This window comes from Mustela erminea, chromosome 3 (assembly GCF_009829155.1).
Source record: "Mustela erminea isolate mMusErm1 chromosome 3, mMusErm1.Pri, whole genome shotgun sequence".
Classification (NCBI taxonomy): Eukaryota; Metazoa; Chordata; class Mammalia; order Carnivora; family Mustelidae; genus Mustela; species Mustela erminea.
In genome coordinates, this window is record NC_045616.1 from 105,398,950 (window position 1) to 105,419,339 (window position 20,390).

The window sequence follows — 20,390 nt, forward strand, 5'->3', positions numbered from 1 at the left end:
TTACATCCTGGAGGAACTGCGGAACTAATCAATCACTCTTACATAACAAGCACTCACTGTGAAAATAATGTCCTCGACCGAACAATGAACTTGAACACATATTCCAAAGCTTTCAGGGTTCTTAGGATCGGCTCACATTGCTCCCCTCTGCTGGAGGTATCCAAGTAAGTCTTCAGCACCGTCATCAATTTCCTGAATAAGGAATTATGTTTTCAAAATACATCTCTTTCCAGCCCACAGCATGGTCATTAATTTGCTCTATAAATTATAAGGCATTCTATCAAAGGTTAAAGGTGGTGGTATAGCTAAGCTTACTAACTCGTTTGCAGCCATAAAAATAACTCTGCTTAAAAATATATATATATTTAATACGGGGGAGTGAATAAGTATTTCCTACCCATAGAAAACCAGCAAAGGAAAAACTAGTGAGGAAAAAAGCAATCTTTTGACTAGGAAAACTAGTCACAATCAGGATATGAGTGGGAATAATGGTGGGGAGAATGCTCTTTTTAACATTTGCTTCTTACAGAAAATATTCTAATAATATTATGGAATTCCCTTGCTGAGAAATTTTCCATTTCTTCATTACCAGCAAGGTAAACTTCAAATTATTCGGCCCAGCTTTCAAGACCCCTTTACTAACTGGCTTCTCCCAACCTCTCCAGTATCATCCCCACCTGTAACCATCATCCTCTGTACCCAAGCTATAATGGGTACTATACTTGGCCTGTGTTTTCTCTTTCCTAGCCTTTGAATCCCAGTGTCTACCACAAGTAGCTATTCAATAAATGGTAGCTGACTGATTGACTGAATAAATTAATGTTTTCATGTACGTCTACCATAATAAAATATTCATTCTAACCTATGGATTTGCATATTTTTATTTAATCCAGATAACCCAGCATGGATAGAGTTTTATCAGTAAAGGGAGAATTCACACAGCCTGGTGCAAAAGGAAAATACTCAAGTTCCTTGTGCCCTAGGCATCCTGGTAGGGCAGGTTGGGGGTGCACAAGAAATCCCTATATATGTACAGTAACTTACTTGTAAGCCAAGGTGGCACTGAAATGCTGTTGAATGTAAGCCTCCAGAACGGTATTGAAATGCTGGAATTTCCGGTCAGCAATGAGTCCTATTATGTAGATCTGAGGAAGATTCAAGGAATCAGTGTTTTGGGGTCAGACCCAAGGCAGGAAGCCATACTCACATGGCATAACTGAAACTCCAGCAAAATGATTTTGCTCAGGAATTAACTCACGAATATATTGTTAGTAGTCTCATTAATGTAGTCTCTTCTAAAAAGCATTCCATGAAACATGCTACAGGGTATCGTAGGATAAAAGGGTTTCATGGTCATATAAAGTTTGACAAATCTCAGGATATCATTGTTAAGACTGCCTTCTTTACAGCAGGGTTCTTAGAGTCTTTAACATATTTACAACCATTGTGAATCTCTAAGAAGGTCATACAATGTCCAACACTTCCCTGAGAGTTATTTAATCAAAGGATCTTTTTGTTAAAAAGCTTCTTTCTTGTGGGCTAGCTTTTAAGAAGACCTTCTGGGAAGCACTGGATTAAGTCACGGTTGTCTCCAAGTAATCTCTTTAAAAGGTAAATGTCACTGACATAAGTAGTTAACATATTAAAACTTTATTGATACCCTCGTGTGGACAGGACCCTGAAGAAACATGAAATGGGACAGATCGGAGGAAGACACCATTTGGGAAGAGGGAAGAGGATAGATCAGGAAAGCATGCCACCATAAAATGTGCAGGTGGGCAGGAAGGTATAATGACACTGCGAAGTTGGGAGACTATGAGAAAGAAGAAGGTGGGAAACACTTCGGTGCTTCACAACCTGGCCAAGGACTAGCTCCCAGCATTCATGGAAAGCTGAAGCCATTATTCATGGTATCCAGCTTCATGTACTTTCAACCAGTGCCAATATGACATCAACAATTAAAATTCCCCTTTTACTCAACCAGCCACGCTTTTAAATGAATTAGAAGCAAACAAACTAACAAACAAACAAATGCAGCGGCTCATTCGTTCATTGCTCTGGTTGCTAAAAGTTACAATACATCCAAAAAGGTTCATTAGAAGGGCCTCTAAGGCCACAAATTCTCAGTGTTCTCACAGTGAGACACATATTAATGTCTAATATCACTCAACACCTTTCCCCTCTTTCTTACCAAAGCATCAAAGACGAGGATATCATACTCATTGCTTTGAGAATGCTCCATCATGATATTGAAGAGGGCATCCAGAGTATCTTGGAGAAACTGGACAAAATAATGAAGGTCATGTTAAAACACAGTGCAGGTGACCCACAAGTCCCACTCCTCAGTGTATCCCCAAGAGAATGAGAGCACACATCCACCATACGCTGCATTCCAAAGGTCCAGGGAGCTTTCTTATCAAGAGCCAGAACTTGGAGCAAACCAATTGTCAACCAACAGCATGAATGAACATATGGTAGCATTTTAATACTACAGAATACTCCACAGTGATTTAAAAAAAAAAAAAAAAAAAGAGCAAACTACGTCTATATGAAACAATGAGGATAACCTCATAGGAATTGTGTAGAGTAAGATAAGTCAGACCTGAAAATGTATATTATTTATTTCTCTATATAAATGTATATTATTTATTTATTATTAATAATAAATAATAATATTTATTATTAATAATAAATGATAATATTTATTATTATTATATAAATAATAATATATTATTTATTTTCATGAAATTCAAGAACAGGCAAAAAAAAAAAAATCTATCATAGCAGTCAGCATGGGGAGGGGTAAAGAAGGGGTAGGAGAGAACCTACCACAATGTCAAAAATATACTGTATCTTGATCTACAGGGTGAGTAAATGGGTATATACATGTGTAAAAATATAGGAAACTATACACTTAGGGTAAGTATTCTGTATATATTTTGCTGTATTATATACTTCGATAACAAACTTTTTTAGAAAAATAAAAAAGAATGCAAAGATGGAGACGATGTAATTCCCTCCCAGATGTTTCTGCAAGCTGCCCAAAGGTGACAGATCTTGTGAAAGGATGTCTGGAGAATTTTCCTACTATTGATGAACCACGTAGGTGGGTCAATAGTGCACATTAAAAGCACTGATCTGAAAATTCTACCATTGCTTCTCCATGTATGGAAAATTAACTAAAATCTGATACTCTTCCTTACTAAGGGATGGGTCAATATTTCCTATAGTCCCTGAAAACACACAGTTACCAAATAAAGAAGTTTAATCTCAGAGTTTCTAGCTGGACCAAGTTCCTGACAGAAACAAGATCACCAAGACCTGTGAGAAACACCTGTCCCATAGAACTGGACAGAAGTGTTGCTTAATTAAATTTATACCTCAGATGCTATATTCTCTAACACCATGTGGATACAATAATACATCCGACATTTGTATTGTTTTCTGCTTATTTCACTTAAAATGTGAGCCCTTATGTCTTTCCTTCTTTCATGTATAATGCATAATACTCTGTAAGCCGCAGGAACTAAGAATACTTTTTATTTCTAATAGTAACATTCAAGTAGTACTAAGACATCACACTATTATAGCAAGTTATGCCAACAAAAATAATTAATAGTTACTATTTACTGAACTCTGTATGATTTACATGTTTAGTTCAATATTATAACTTTGTGTTAGAGACTATGCTAAGTAATTTTTAAATATTATTGCCTTGAATGCTCAAAACCACTCTACGAAATATGTCCTAGTCACAATATTATCACATAAAGTTGGTAAGCGGTTGAGCTGAGATCTACACCCAGGCTGATCTCCTGAAAGGAACTGAACACAACCATAGTTTTCTACCACTCAACATTCAACTCCTTGAACCATATGATCCTCTGAATTTCCTAGTAAAGATTTCTCATGGCAATTTGGAACACTGTGTCCCTCTGTTAGAGAAAAAGTCCCATCTCCCTCAGCACTTCATTTGCCCCTGAAGCCACCCAAGATTTAAAGCTCTGTCACTGGAGACAAAGACAAACAGAATGAAGCCCCACTGACCTTCACCACTTCCTCTCCATCGACGATCTTCAATTTCTCTAAATTCTCCTGTAGCAGCTGAGGCTTCATACGCCACTTCAGCAAACCCAGCAAGCCCACTGGAAAGAGTCCAGACAAGCAGAATTACTATTCTTGGCTTGAACTGTCCATGAACTGTCCATTCAGGACCCCCCCCCGGGGTTACCCATGCACACATGCACATGTGCACTACATATATACAACTCTTGAAGGTTTCATTACCATTTTGGGTGAGCTTTGTGGAACACACCAGGGTGGAAATGGAGAACACATCCCGGGAGCTGACAGAGAGCCCCCCAACACTACTGGAGCTTCGACTCAAGGTGGCCCCCTTGTTTTCCATATGGTGTCGATAAGAAGGAAGGGTCAGGTAAGCACTGGCATCCTCCATCTTCTTACTCTCTCCCTGGAAACAACACCTTGGTTACTTCCCCGGCCATGGGTATATGCCCAAGTGGTCAGCTTACACATTGTAAGGTGCAGAGAGTCAGAATTAGAAAAAAAAAAATAATCAGAGAAACAATAAACAGCTGGTATGGCAGGGTTATTTTTCCACAAAACAGGCAAGAATCCAAAGTTGCATTAATGGAAAAGGGATTGACCAACCAATTGAAGGATTTGTGGATTTCATTAACAGCATGAAGGGAATTGAAGATTTCCCTGATAGGCCATTTTGATTTCTCCTAAATTTCTTGAAATTTTATTTTTAAAGTATACTCCACACCCAGCATGAAGTCTAACATGGGGTTCAAACTCATGACCCTGACATCAAGACCTGAGATCAAGAGTTGGACACTTAACCAACTGAGACCCCCAGATGCCCCTAAATTTCTTGAGGTCTTAACACACACCTATCAGCAAGATAAAGAATCAGCTTAAAGGAAAAGTTAAGAGCAAAAGCACCGAAGTCTGAAAGCCCTGGGATCTAGACCCTGTTCTACCATTCGTAAGTCTTGTCTATGCTTGGTCTCTGTGTGTTCTTTTTCTCATGATTAAACTTAAGATTAACAATATTACCTAGCTCCTAGAAATTTGGGGCAGACTAAATGGGCATAATGCATATGGAGCTCTTAAAAGAGTTGATAGAAACCTAAATCCCTTGGCATGTGGAAATGCAGAGTTAGAGGTAGGCATTACAGGAGTTAAAGTTTATTGAGCACTTACTTACTACTGGAAGCTGCTCTAAGTGCTTTATATGCCTTGGTTCATTTCCTTTAAACCTCACAACTGCTCTTATCTCTGTCATAGACACTGCTATCATCCTCAGTTTACAGATGAGGAAACTGAGACTTAAGAAAAATGAGGACATTGCAAACTGACTATAACTGGACCTACCCCCTTTCTCCCCATGCCCCTCCACCACAAGTTCATAGTCTGTTGGGGAAGAACGGCTTTCAAGGCAAGAACTACCTGGATGTGCCATAAATGAGAAGAGAGAAGCTGTGCAGAAGGGGATGAGGGTTTCCAGAAAACCCAGAAAGACTCAGAGAAAGAGTGCCTGGTGATGAAGCCTTGATGAGGCGGTGTTTGCCATGGAGACCACAGGCCAAAAGGTGTTTTCAGTCCCAAGACTGAGAAAGCCAAGGACAGGTGTTGGATCCCTATGCCAACGGCTTAGCCTTATCCTCCTTCACAAGCACATGCTTTGTGTCCAGCCAGGCGCTCGCAGAGGCATCCCACATCCCCAAAGAGGGGTTGTGGGAAAGCACTCAGGTAAGACCAAGGCAAACACTTCCCACTTCTCAAAAACAGTACTAGTCTCCTGATGTAAATAATGATGGTCAGTATCTGTACATCCTTTTATACATAGCTCTTCCACATGGGTCATCTCATTGGTTTGTCATAAATATTACCATCACACTTAAGAAAAAGGAAACTGATACTCAGGAAGATGTGTGAGAGGATTCCAGATTTAGTCAGTGGCAGGATTGGGACCCCAGATTCTGATATATTTCCATTACCGGCAGTGAGGCATCTCTCAAATGTTTCTTGCTGGTATTCTACACATCCCACAGGGCTCTTTACAGACTCAATAGCCCATTCTTTCTTATTTTTTTAAAAATAAGATTTTATTTATTTATTTGACAGAGAAAGAGAAAGTGAGAGCAGGAACACAAGCAGGGGGAGTAGGAGAGGGAGAAGCAGGCTTCCTGCCTAGCAGAGAGCCCAATGTGGGGCTCGATCCCAGGACCCTGGGATCATGACCTGAGCCAAAGGCAGACACTTAATGACTGAGCCACCCAGGTGCCCCTCAATAGCCCATTCTGTGTAATAATAACCTTTTCCACTTATTCCATGTGCTATGTACCCATCATAGTTGTGTTTAAATGAGCAGTCTCATGTGACACTCACTCAACAGTTATTCACTGAGGGCTCTCAGAAGGGGAAACAGGCAGAGAAGGTAAGATTTTGTGCAAGGCCACACAGCTGGTGAATCCTGGTGTGTGGGATGCTATGGTCCCTGCTGCTAACCACTAAGCAATGCTGCCATCTTCCCTTGGCTTCCTATGCCCAACTCACTGCAGAGTTAATGCCAACACATGGTACCTTCAGGACAACCAAGTCGTGGGGTCCATCTTGCAGAGTGGTCCCATCTTCCTTCATCAGCTTCACATAGGACATGGCAAAGTTCTTTTCTCCTTTATCTTTAGCTAGAAATAGCATTATGAGGTCAGGGGAAAAAAATGACACATGGGCCACCCAGTTATCCCCCTCTGCCCCGCTTAGGGGAGCTTCAGAGATGCCTTTTGGTCAGGTACTCACATTCCAGGGATGACCGATGCCGAAACATGAATCTCAAATGGATCCTCTGCATATCTTCGATAGGGACAGCCACCTTGGTAGGCAGAAACCAGAGCTCAGAAGCCAATGAGTTAAACAGCCCTCCCCTATCCAGCCCACCCACACCCACCAAAGACAGTCTGACCATTTAACTGAGAGGCTGCATGCTGATTTATTACCCATCCATCAAGCCCGATGAACTGTAAATAAATTACATAAGAACTAGCTATGAAGAGAAAATAAAGTACCAAATGTAATCCATTTGGCAAATTGCATTCCTAGCCAATGAAAAGAGGTCCGTAAATTACAGTGGGTTAAAATGAATCTCCCCAAATTGATATAAAAGTCACATAACTTTAGCACAGGATTTGATGCACTGCAAACTGCACGATGCACATTTTCTTTATACACTCCAGGAGTTCTGGCAAGTGCAGCGGGGCTTAGCAAATTAACCACGGTCATTAGGGGGTATGCTCGAAGACTCTTGTTCATGCAAATTCGTAAAAGTGCTTGAATCCAATAATACTTGGGAAAATCCTAGGGCTCATTCCCATCCTTGGCTGGACAGATACCCAGATGCTTTCACCTCTGAAGACACTGAGCCAAATCACTCAGTCCTCCGTCACCCCTGTCTCACTGTCCAGTGGGTGGTATGTTGCACCCTAAATTGAGACACATCCAGCCTGGCTAGGATTGCCTAACTCCTGACACCTCCCAGCTCCCTCTGCAATGGGCGAGTCAAGCCAAAGCAGAGAAGCTTAGCTACCTGTGAGAAAACCACCTTGATCTTTAAGAGGGACAAGTTTATACTGAATCGGTGACTATTAAAAGTCAAGCAGATGTATACTTTGGGGGCACTTTCTGCTCCAGAGAATGAACTCTGAGCCTGAAGACGTCCACCATTTGTGACTTCAGACAGAACAAAGAAACTGAGAGCCTCCTGGGCGACTGCAGTCTGATTCATTCTTTCACTGTGAATCAAATGGCCACTGCAAGCCCATCACGGGAAACGCTGGCCTTGCTGAGGCGAAGCAGAGGCCCCACTATGCCAATGCTCATGGTTCACATGGAGAGACATTTAACAACCATGTGACAAGGGCTAGCAAAGAGAAATAATTAGAGTACAAGAGAACACGGAAAAGAGGAGACCAACTTGATCCAATAGCTTTCTGACGCCAAAGTTGGGCAGGTCATTTTGAAAAGAGTGAGTTCAGGGAGACACACTGAGGAAAATGGGAATATAGGTGACCAGGCAAGAACCACTGAGATTTGGGCAGCTGTGTCAGAAAAGGAAGTTATGTGAACATCTTGTGTTTGGGTTCAGAGCACGGGGTGAGTAAAGACTGCTACTAATTACAAGGCAGAGACAGTCGAAGCTGCATTCAAGCGTCACTGTTCACTAAATTAATTCCAAACTCCTCTTCCAATGTATGATATTCCCTTCTGCTTCATGTGACAATCTGGTAATATGGATATTTGTGATTAATGCCACTTTTGTCCCAGGCACCCTCCCAAGACAGTGTCTTTCAGGCATTAAGTGGTCTCTTATAGCCTCACGTTCACTTGCAAGCTCTGTCGCTCCTCACTGCTGAGTGGAATGACACAGCTTGGCGGGCTGGGCACTGTGAGCAAGAAGACCATCTGACAATCCCATCGTGGCTGATTCTGGGTCAGTGAAGGGGATCAGGAGGTCAGGGTACTCGTCACCATTTCCACTGCCTGATATACAACTGGACATATACTAGGGTATTGCTTCAAATTAGGATGGTGTCTCAGAACCCCTAGATTCATGTTTGCTATTATTAATTATTATTAATTATTATTATTATTATTATTATTATTATTATTACCTTGACTGTTTCCATCCACCGTGGCTGTTTGACTTGATAGTACACAACGGACCGATATTCATTCATGGGCTTATCCCCAGCTCCCACGCAAATTGCATTCTGACCCAAGGGAAAAAAAAGAGAGAGAAAGAAAAAACACTACAGAATTGCCATTTTTGGTGCTGGGACACTATTGGTCCTGAGGCCAACACTGGCCTCAAGGGCCGGAAAACCCTCCCTTCACCAACCCTTCTGCCAGGTACCCTTCTACATTACAGATTTATACATGAACATCCCCGGCCCCGGGAGTGACAGCTGTTTAACTACAGAAATTCTATTACTTGCATTCCGGAAACCATTGGAGCGCACCAGGCACTGACGTGATTGCCTTATTGTAAATGGTAACCAGCCTTAGAGTTACTGCATGCTGCCACTCTTATTAATACTATTTGTTTCTTAAATCTGAATGTGCACAAAGGTTACAAACAGGCTCAGCGCAGTCAAGCAGCAGCTCACTTTGATGGATTCTGATGCTAACAGGGAAACTGGGTGAGAGGAGGGAGCCCAGGCTGCTGACAGATACAGGGACAGAGGGGCCTGGGGGAGCCCTACTGTTACCAAGCATCTTCTGGTATCAGGCCCATGCCAAGCACTGGGATATGGACATGAGTCAGATATTAAACTTGACATGAGAGTTCACAGTTTTGGGGAAGGATCATTAGATAAGCAGACAAATCACTGAACAACACAATGTGATAGCAGCGGACATACGTCTTTTTACTACAGTGGGACACAGAGAAGGGATCCTTAAGTGCAGCCTGAGGATTCAGGGAAGATTTCTTGGAGGTGAGGACAGTTAAGGATCTTGAAGGAAGATTCCAAGTTGGCTTTCAGCAAAAAATGTGGGCAAGATGTTCCAAGTAGGGAATGAGCACAGAGCAAGCATACCTGAGTATTCCAAGTATAGGGCATTTGCTGTTTGCCATAAACACCCTCAGAGTAATAAGGAAAATTATCTTTTAATAGGGTCTGTTGGCCCCTGATTCTATCTCTTTCTGTTAATTCTTGTGGTTTGGCCCCCAAACGGGATCTAAATAGGGTCTCTCAGGAAAGGCCTAAAAATTTTACCTCCAGTCTCTAAATAGGGACATAGGGATTGGTTTTGGAGCCCCTGGCCCCCATATTGCAAAACTATGTGCCTCTGGGCATTTTTAGGATGACAGACTCCTTGCCTTTTACCAGATTCCAGCAGATTCACCAATGGATCCTTGATACCACCAACCCCATGCCCACCACCATGAGATTAAATGACCAAAGCCAGCCACATACAAGCACTCTAGGACCCCCCGTAAGAGAAGCTAACTTGTGGGAAGGAGAATTCTTCCCCTCACACTGGAATTCTCCTTTCCTTCCAAGCTGTAGGGCAAGAATGACTGATGGTACTCGCAGTCAAATTGAGTCCATTTCAAAATAAGGATATAGCATCCTTTCAGAATTAACCTCAAAAAACAACAAGCCTTTAAAAAAAAACAAGAATTGCAGTGTCTGGGTGGTTCAGTTGGTTAAGCATCTGTCTTTGGCTCATATCATGATCCCAGGGTTCTGGGATTGAGCCCCAAGTTGGGCTCCTCCTTCTCCTTCTGCCTGATGCTCGCTCTGCTTATGTGCTCTCTCGCTCTCTCTCTCTGTCAAATAAATAAAATCTTTACTTACAAAGTAAATTAATTAAATTAAATTTTTTTAAAAACCAGAATAACCAATGAACTAAAAATGGAGAAAAGCAATCTCTTGGTTTTCAAAGAGATGAAGTCTTTTAGAAATTTTTGAGGCCTGAACAGTAAACATACTTTCAAACTTGGTTTAACTATTTAGAGACTGCTTTTTGTTGAGCAATATGCTGAGCCCTTTACATGTACTATCTCACTTAATCCAATCCTCACAAACACCACCAATGATCACCACTATTATCCCCATTTCAAAACTGCGTAAACTGCGTCACTGAGAGGTTAAGTCACTTGCCCAGAAAGATAGCAGAGCTGGCATATGTCTAAGACCCGCTATCTCTCTGTCCAATGTTCCTTTCACAACAACCTAGATGCTCTCCAGCCTCCTAAGATTTATATCAAGTGACATTTATGGGCTTAGAGTTTCTGTAACTCCAGTGAATCCCATGTATCTTATAAAATTTGAGAATACACATATATCTCTGGTAAAAGTAAAATTACTATATGCCAGGCAACTGAATCCCACAGAACTATCTTGGTGATGAAAATTTTTGATTGCCTGAGGCTTTAGGAAAAAGATCCAGTATTACTCTGAGGAAGACCTAAGACCCTCCCTTCAACATGCCAGAGTTAAAATTGAATGTTTTCACGTGGGTTGAGAATCATGACCAGGGACTTAGCCCAGTTTTAGAGAAAATATGAATTTATATATGTCTCAAGTAAACCTGTTTAATACTTTTCCCCATTGCCCACCCCCAAGACCCCCAATTAACAGTGAGAATTCCTAGTTGGTTTCAGATTGTCTTCAATGTGAGCAGGAATCAGGAAAGCCTAGAGGCTTTAATGCTGACTTGGTGGACACACTTTAGCAGCAGGGAAAATCAGCCTCCTCACACAGGCCCTGTGTACCTGGTGGTAATCACCAGAGGAACAAATGACCCCATGGATGTGAATGCACTTAAAGAGCCTGAGGGTCCTACACCTGTAAGGCCACATCCCAGGAAGATGCCATCTATAAGGCAAGAATAAAGGCAGAATACTACCATTCCTTTCTAGTAATAATGGTCAATTTTAATGAACACCTATTGTGAAGATCATCTCATCTGAAGTTCACAAAAGCAAGGTGCAACTGCCGGTCTCCTACTATTCAGACTGAAAACTGTAGGCATAGAGAATTACATAACTTATTCAAGGTCCTTCTGCTAACCAGGCTGCATTAGGAATTGAACTAGGCTGCCTGGCCCCAGAGTCCATGGTCTTAAGCACTCTAATGTCCTGTCCTCCGTGCCCTGCCTCTACCCACGTAAGCTAGCTGGTCTCAGAAGAGCAGAGGTTCCTAGGCCTGGCATCAGAGCCTTCTCACTTCTCCTTAAACTTGTTTCAGGCATCCGTCCACATCAGATTGCTTATTGGACTGCCTGGGTTCCTGCCCAGTTGCTCTATCTTCTCTAAATATTACCCCTCCTTCCTGTTTCTGAGTATTTACTGCAAACCAGGTGCTTTACTGGTACCATTTTGTTTAACTTGCAACCCCAAGATGATTCCTCTTTTACAGACAAATAAAACTTGCCCAAGATTACACAGGTACTAGGAAGGGAGGTTGGGATTTAAATCTGATCTATTTGATCCCAGAGCCCACACCATTAGCTTCTCTGCTGTGTCCCCTCCTGAACAAGTTCACTGAGACCCCAAAGTGAGCCAAGGACAAGTGTAACATACTCTGTCCTCTGGCCCTGCTCCTCTAAAAGCAGTGTGCGCCTGTAACAAGAAAAGAACTAGATATTCCTGAAGGGGACTATTCCCACAGGAACCCACCAGTATCAAGTGTTTGAGTGCGCTGCCTGACACTTAATTAGGCAGTAATATTTATTTCTGCAAATAAAGAAAGAACAGCCTCCCACAGGCTTCCTTAGCAATTTTCAATAGTCAGTCAACTGAACTCCCCCATAACTTGCCTAATAGAGGAAACTGCAAATTACCACCGTGCCCCATAGTTACCTCTTCATTTCAGCCCCCAGAATACCTGCTTATATATTCATCTTTGAAGAGTGTGTCTGCTTAGCCTTAGGGTGTGACTGGAAAGGGTGACAGAGGGGCAGAAGAAGAATGGTTCAGAAGCAAGATAAGACGCCTGCCTTCCTGGTAGCTGTTCCCTCCAATTTGTCCTTCAGCAATACCGAAGGCAAGCGTATCAGTGTTTTCAAAAATGAAGCTGAGGTTTAAAAGTCCTCCAACAGGTAGTTGGATAAAAATAACTTCAAAGCAATGGTCTATACCTTCGTGAAATGCAATTTCCCTTTCAGATAAAAACCTCTGCTCTTCTTTTGTGTTCCTTTGAGCAAAATGTCTCTCACTTATTTTACTTTTCAGAATCCAACAAAGAGAGGATGAGTTAAACCCTTGGATTTTTGCTCAACCAGATAGTAATTAAGGGGGGGCCAGTCTTTACCAACAAAAAGACAACAGGATTTTTTTAAATTCAAAAAATAATTACGAATCTTCCCAGGATTTGATAGAAGTTGTTATTAGCTTCATTTTTGAAATGAGAAACAAGTTGGGGGACTTTTTTAAATGGATGGGCATCCCCATAAACTGTTTAAGAGGGCCTGAAACCTGGACTCAAACTCCATTTCTGCCACATACTAACTTCATGACCTTGGAAAAGTTGTTTCACTTGAACGTTTAGTTTCACCCTCTGTAAAAATGGGAATAATAATGGAAACACATCGTACTTATCCCAGTGCCTGGCACATAGCATTTCCTCTATGAATGCTAGTTGTGTTCTTAGGTAGAGGGTAGCAAAACCTGCCTGAGCCCTGCCCCAAGGCTAGAGCAGATGATTTATCAATACTCACCACCCCCCACCCCACTGTGCTATCTAATCACCTGCTGTGGCCTAAGCGGAATCTTTGCCCACGCTGAAACTGCTGCGGAGAGCTGATTTTATTTTCAGCTCAGTACTCCAAAAGGAGAAATTGAGAAGCAGAACCCTCCCACACACTGGACACAATTGCTGACAACCTTAAAGGAAATATAAGTAAATAAATGTAAACACACATGAGAAATATTGTATAGGACATATGCTGTATAAATATTTATAGCAATGTGATTTGCATTCTTGACTATACGGTGTTGGCCCTCTGGAGACCAATTTACGAATAAGGCTTTCCACCAGAATTTCTAGCTGGGCACTAGGGAGTTGGATTGAGTGTTGGGAATGTCTGTTTTGAGGCCATCCTGAGTCTCCACACCAGCCCCAGGCTCTGTATTGATCCTTTTTCTTGCCAGGGATTTTGTCTGAATAAACCAGCTCAGATTTCAATGAGAACAACATTTTAACAACAAGAAGCTGACCTGTGAGCTGAAGCCAAGCAGAAAGAAAAGAAAAGAAAGAAAGAGGAAAAAGAAAAAGAAGGGATCATGAAAGGGGAGAAGCAGACATTGAAACACTGCTTTGGTGTAAAGAGAAAACGGCACAAGGTCTTACTATGGGCCAGTGTACAAACCGAGCTCTAAAGGTGTAGATCACATTACTCAAGGCCATCCCGAAGGCACCTGACATTTAGGGAGCAGACCGGGATGGGAAAAGCAAATCTGGGTGAGCAGAAGCCCTCAAGGCAGCCGGGGCACCCAGAGCAGCAACAGGGCCCCTTACAGGCAGCGTTTTGCCATCCTCCGCGCACACACACATGATCACTTCCACATTCCTCTGCGTGGTCTTGTTGTACTTGTCAAAGTCGCCTTGTGAGAGAGTGATGTAGATGTCGTTCCTGACATCCCCTGCGGGCAGAGGAGAGAGAGAGACAAGAGTTGGCTTGTCTCTACACCCAGGAGAGACACTGACTAGAAGGCACGGGGGGCGGGGGTGGGAAGGCAAGTGCCCGGCCTTGACGTCTGCTAATGAAACTAACATCAGACATGTTTCAAAAAAGTGTTGTTTCCTCATCAGGGAGGTTGGAGAAGGAGGTAACAAGGGGAAGGAGGAACGTTAGGACATCAGTTGCAAAAAGGTAGGTTGGAGGGTCAAAATCGGCTCTCTTCGTCTCGTCATTAAAATTACTGAATTTCCATCCTCTAGTGACACCTTCTGGGAAGGCAAAGGAGAGCTCCTGGGCCCAGGATGAATAACAACCACAGTCCACAGCTGCAGCCCCAGATCCTTCACTGTGCTGATGCAGGTAGGGTGACTTTTCATGAGTCCAAGGACACGGGGTCAGGAAGAGGTCCAGAGGGTCTTCAGGAAGAGGGGCGGTAAGAATAGAAAACCCCGCAGCGGAATGCACGGGGAATTGCCATGTCAGGTAAAGCACAGGCCCCCAGTGGAGCACCGTACATTGTGGAAAGGGGTGAGTCAGCGAGAGCAGTGGTGGACGCAAGCCTAAGACAGGTTTAAGATAAAAAGGGAAGTTTCAAGATAGTGTTATTACATAATATCATTTGTTTTTCTTTTACTATAATCACGTTTGGACTATTTTAATAGAGGTTACTTCTGGAGACAAAAATTTGAGGGAGCTTTTAATGTTTCGCTTTTTACCTTTTCGTGCAATTTGAACATTTTACAGCGGGCATAGTGTCCTCTGGTAATAAAAAAAATATATGTAGTTTAAAATTTAAGAGAATGACAATTTTCTCCCCAAAAGAATAGAATTATTCTATGTGTAGTGAAGTAGGAAGGATGTCTATGATAAATTAAGTGATAAACCAAGTGGCAGAACCCTATATAAAGCATATAAAGTAATGTTATATAAGGCATATGAAGTGTGATCCCATCTGTGAGGCAAAAAAAGTGCATGTGTATACATTTATGTGCCTCCGTTTATTATGTGACTATAGGGAAGATTTTTGGATATACAAAAATCATTTTCAGTGGTTACCTTCAGGGAGAGAAATAGAAAAAATGCAGTTGAAAAGGAAGGAGTTGACTTTTTGAAAAGAAAATAGTTGTTACAAGCCAGACCCACCCCTGCCCCACGGGAAGGCCAGACCTGGCATGATGATCTCTGGGAAGCCCAGCTTCCTGGCCACCACAGTGGTCCTGTCCACCAGGTGTGGGTAGTCTTTGCGGATTTGAATGATGTCACCCACAAGCATCTTCATGGTCACCCAGAGGCCTGGAAGGGAATGACCACCATGAAAAGCCAACTTCAAGGTATGCTCATGCTCACCCTCCCACCATCTCTCCCTTTGGGCTCTTTCTGGAGGAGACTGCTGGAAGCAGCAATAATCACAGATGTAGTGACCCAACACAGGAGGAGGCAGAAGGTAGAAAGCAGAGGGGCTCTGGGGCCAGGTATCTGTGGGTTTGAATACCACTCGTTACTTCCAACAGCGTCCGCTTCTGTCAAATTCCCCCATGCAGGCTTTGTGGAGTGAGGTGGGTACCACCTATCTCATAAGACTTTGGGAAGAATTCAGTCAAATAAGGAGGTCTATGAAGGTGCCTGACACATAGGAGCTGTGCTTTGAGCACGAGGACATTCAGATTCAGGAGATGTGGCTTCCATTTCCATAGATCACACGCTCCCATTTTTCACAGTGGTCTGTCTGGAAGGAAGACTATGTTTCCCAGGGTTTACGATTTTGATCTGTTTTCCAAAGAATCAAGAGCTCCCAAGCCAGAACCCAACCCACTCGGCGCATTGTGGCACTGTACCTTGCCCTCCACTGTCTCCTTTGGAGGCTGTGACTTTGCTCAGCAGGCTGTGAAGGAAGTCATTCTCAGCTGTCACTCTGGGAAGGAAAAGAAAGCACAAAATTCTTGCATGGTACTCTTATGGGGTCCCTATCTTGAGGTCCACGTGCTCCACAAAGTTACCAGTGTCCCCATATACCTAAGGTGAAAAGTGAGCCTGCCCAAGCCAGCTCAGTCAACATATGTGCCATCAAGAAACAGATTTCTCGGGGTTATGGACACTGGGGAGGGTATGTGCTATGGTGAGTGCTGTGAAGTGTGTAAACCTGATGATTCACAGACCTGTACCCCGGGGGATTAAAATATATTATATGTTTATAAAAAATTAAAAATTAAAAAAAAGAAACAGATTTCTCTTTTTCACAAACCAACATGGCTCTGAGATCTGGGAATGTTATTGCTACAAGTAGAGAAGAGATATATATATATATATTCATTCTCAGAAAAGAAGGATTCCTAAGCCCTCAAAAGGAACATCCATTCAGCAAGATGGCAAAGACTAGGTGTTCCTGCTCAGTCCTAATCACATACCTTAACAAGAGTCACAGACTTCATTACCAGTGGCAAAATTGCATTCTCCTTGGACATCCTTGGTGTAACAAAGTGAGGACAACATTCTCAAACATGGGGTCCTACTTCCTTACAGACTCCTTTTTAGAGCAGGAAAAGAACATTTACCCTCCTCACTACCCTCCTCTGAAATCATGAATATTTCTATCAGTGAGAACCAGATAACAATTCCCTGATAAGCTGTTCCTTCACAGAGTTGTGGTTCCTTATTACTTGTAGTTAATGCATTAATCTTTTGTTATCTACTTAGTTCCCCATCTAAACATAAGCTCCACAAAGACAGGGCCATGTCTATCTTGTTGACCATTTCATGCCTGGTGCCTAGCACAGTGCCCAGCCCTCTGCCAGCTTTCAATCAAACTCTGTTGAATAAATAACATCTGATGAATGAATGGTGAAAGTCTGGCTGGTTTCAAGTGCCTTAGCACTGAGATCGTCATTCTTTTCCTGTTCTCCTCTTGGGAGGCCCCATAGGGCTATCACCAACTCAGGGAATCAGTGCACCTTGCTTTTGAGCAGCCCTCAATGAGAAAGGGTGTGGTTTAAGAGAAGAGGAAGGAATGGGAAATCTCTCACGGGTGAAAAGGAATGAAGTGCTGCTTTTCTTCATCACTCTCTGCTTTCCCCTTGATGATGTCTGTTATGTCCATAACTAAACACAAACAAACAAACAAAAAAGAGAAAAATCTATTAATGACTTATATCCTCCTGCTTCCAGGAAACCATGTCAATGGGATGAGATGTAGTACTAGAGGCTGGGTCAGGAAGTCTAAAAAGACAAGCTAGACGGCAGCAGGCAATACACAGACAGCAAGGGTTCATAACATGCAACAAGTAAGTAATAAACAACTAAGTTTGGATTTGACATATATGTACTGGACGTCTACTGTGCCTACAAAATCCAAGCACAGTGACTCCCTATAGGACCTGAGAATCTAATGAAATCTCCTTACCCCCCTTTCATAAACATGTTCATATGCACAGACACATGCCTATAGGAAGCTTGAACCCTGCAATTCCAGAGGGATCCTGAATCCTCTGAAACTTCTCCTTAAATTAGCCACCAAATGTCCATAAAACAAAGGTGAAGAACTGCATAAGAGAGGGGATTATAGAAACTGTTGTGAGGGCAGGAGAGAACCATGGAGAAAAGCTGATCGGATATAGCCCAAATCCCAGTAGTATGAAATATCTCAAACTCTACAGGCCCTGGTCAGGGAGCCATTAAAACCATGGGGATAATAATTTTTTTGGCAGGGGGCAGCAAAACAAGGTTTATTGAGCAATAGCAAAGTGATAGTACAAAGCTCCCGAGGAGGGAGGGGACCCAAGAACGTTGTCCCATTGGGGTAATAATCTACCAGTGACCACATCTAGCTATGTGAATTTAACCAGTATCCCTTCTCTCTGATAAACAGACACCCCTCACCCATCTCAGTGAGCATGGTTTGGGAGGAACAATCTCCCTCCGGCTCCAGAGTTGTTCACAGGACTTGGCCAATCAGAGGACCACATACCCCTGCCCAAAATAACTGCTTAGGGGATGAACACGTGGCCTATGTTCATGTTCCTGGGGCTTCTACTAAAACTTATGGGAAAGGGGTGCTTTCTTTCCCCTGGATTACTAAACTGGTAGACTCAAGCTTGGAATAGCTGGCCCACGTTTTGCCAGCTAATTGGACAGTCATCTTCAGAATAAGCCAGCAAGAGGACAGAGTGAGATATAAATTTGAGTTCTTGGATCCAGCTATGCCTGAGGCAATCTATGCCTGAACTTTTCAGTTACACCAGGATTGTTGTCCCCTGAAACCTCAGGAGAGCAGACTAGAGCTGGGGACAAAGGCACACTCTGAGGTAAGACTGAAGGACGCTTCCTATCTTAACAGGGACACTGTGATGCCAGGAGTATTCCTTATATAGAATCAGCATTTCAGAGCAGGGCACAGACCAATCAAGTCAAAGTCTCTCATTTTGTAGATAATAAAACTAAGACCCTGGGGAAAATGCTTGCCCAAGGTCACCTAGTTACTAACTAGCAACAATGCCTGATTAAAAAACCATTTGGCTCCTTATAAGCTAACTTGTCCACCCAGCCACTTTGTAAGCAGTGCTAGGGGACTAGTTCAAAGCCAGGTGGTTTGTGAATACAGACAGATCAGTATCTTTAAAGGAAAAACATGAAACAGTGAGTTTATATATGATATAGAGGAATTATAAATGGTATACGACTAAAATACATATTTTAATAAAAAGAAATAAAACTGGCATATCAAACTGCTGTTTCCACAGGTCTTCAAATGCTCTTTTAAGAAAAAAAGGTCTTTTCTTAATAAAAGGTTTATATATAAAATTTAGGTTTTATTGTATTGCTGGTCATGGCCATAATAAATTTTATAAATGGTCCTAACTGTGAAAAAAAAAAAAAAGGTCTTTTAATTTTAAGTGGGCTAATTAAAAGAAAATATATTAGGTAAATAACAATGCGAGTTCTAGTTAAATAACAAAACCCATAAAAGTGGGACAAGAATGATAAAGTCTTGGAAACCCCAAGAGAGAGAACTAAGGCTTGGAGAAAAATGCGGAGGTGAGGCTGCTCAGAAGCAACCTCATTTGGTCACACGGACTCTCCAAACGTCCACTTCCATCTGGAATTTAGATATGTGGCCAGTGACTCATTCTGTGTAACTGCATTTCCTGTCCTGGATATTTTTTTAAAAAATGATTTGCTCCTCATAATTAGATCCCACTCGGACTGTTCTTCCTTCCTCACCACACTGGGGAGCAAGGGCGCCAACTGCTCAGACGGCACCATGCTCCCAGCACTCTGCTGCAGACCCAAGCAATCCATTATTCACCACCTTCATCATAAATCTGGACTTAGTCACCAATTATTTTGATTTAGTCACCAGAAATGTAGGTATTAGGAGCTGTCTGGTATAAATTGGGGGAGGGGGCGGGTAAGAGGAGAGAGAAAGAAATAATCTTAAAACTTCAGCCAAATAAAATATGCACTTTGATAAAAGTTAATAGTGTGTCGTATGTCCTTACCTGCCACCCCAAAGGGTCGCCTTAGTCCCTGCGTGCACTTTTTCGTATTTGTATCCTTGAGATCCATCTTCCCAACTCGGACTATTTGACAAATCAAGTAAATTTTATCCCTGTTGAGGTCTTTGTTTCCGAGGTCCTACAGAGCAGGAAATGAATAGTTACACATGATGGATGTGTCTAGAGAATTAGAAAAGGAAGCCCACTAATAGTAAATTGTGGGGGGATGTACTTAGCACCTAATATACACGGACCACTCATACAATTTGTCCTGGGAAAGGTAGAAAACAAGACGATCATACCCATTTCATAGATAAGAAAGGTGAGTTTTAGAAAGGAAACGGACTGACAGGTCCCTGGTGTTTAACCCCAATTCTTCAATTTTAAACCAACAGGGAGAGAAGGATAGAAGTACAATATCAGTTATGCAGGTGGCATCTCCTATATGTCAGCTGATGGATCCAAAATAGCAGTTGCCACAGATGACTTCATCCGTCTGATCACTGCTCATCACCACTGAGGGAGAAAGCAAAGGGAAGAGGGTACAGTCCCAACGGTTATCATTTCCTGAGCACCTGGGGTCTGGATATCACTCAGGAGTGGGTTGGTGTGACACCAAACAATCCCAGCATCTCAGAGCTTAGAGACAACAGTTTACTTCTAGCTCAGGCTACCTGCCCAATG

The 20,390-nt window shown here is 42.4% G+C and overlaps 1 protein-coding gene across 6 annotated transcripts in view; it reads right to left on the minus strand.

Moving 5' to 3' along the window:
• DOCK2 (dedicator of cytokinesis 2) overlaps window positions 1-20,390 on the minus strand; it is a 409,502-nt gene that overhangs the window by 334,444 nt on the left and 54,668 nt on the right. For all 6 annotated transcript variants that reach the window (XM_032337047.1, XM_032337048.1, XM_032337049.1 and 3 more), the window contains exons 10-22: window positions 19,710-19,845; window positions 17,238-17,313; window positions 16,053-16,129; window positions 15,385-15,510; window positions 14,055-14,179; window positions 8,697-8,795; window positions 6,829-6,901; window positions 6,613-6,716; window positions 4,288-4,471; window positions 4,048-4,145; window positions 2,192-2,281; window positions 1,045-1,145; window positions 58-192 (exon numbers count right to left, since the gene is read on the minus strand). In XM_032337047.1, the coding sequence (XP_032192938.1) occupies window positions 58-192; window positions 1,045-1,145; window positions 2,192-2,281; window positions 4,048-4,145; window positions 4,288-4,471; window positions 6,613-6,716; window positions 6,829-6,901; window positions 8,697-8,795; window positions 14,055-14,179; window positions 15,385-15,510; window positions 16,053-16,129; window positions 17,238-17,313; window positions 19,710-19,845 (1,424 nt within the window). The remainder of the gene's footprint in view (window positions 1-57; window positions 193-1,044; window positions 1,146-2,191; window positions 2,282-4,047; window positions 4,146-4,287; window positions 4,472-6,612; window positions 6,717-6,828; window positions 6,902-8,696; window positions 8,796-14,054; window positions 14,180-15,384; window positions 15,511-16,052; window positions 16,130-17,237; window positions 17,314-19,709; window positions 19,846-20,390) is intronic.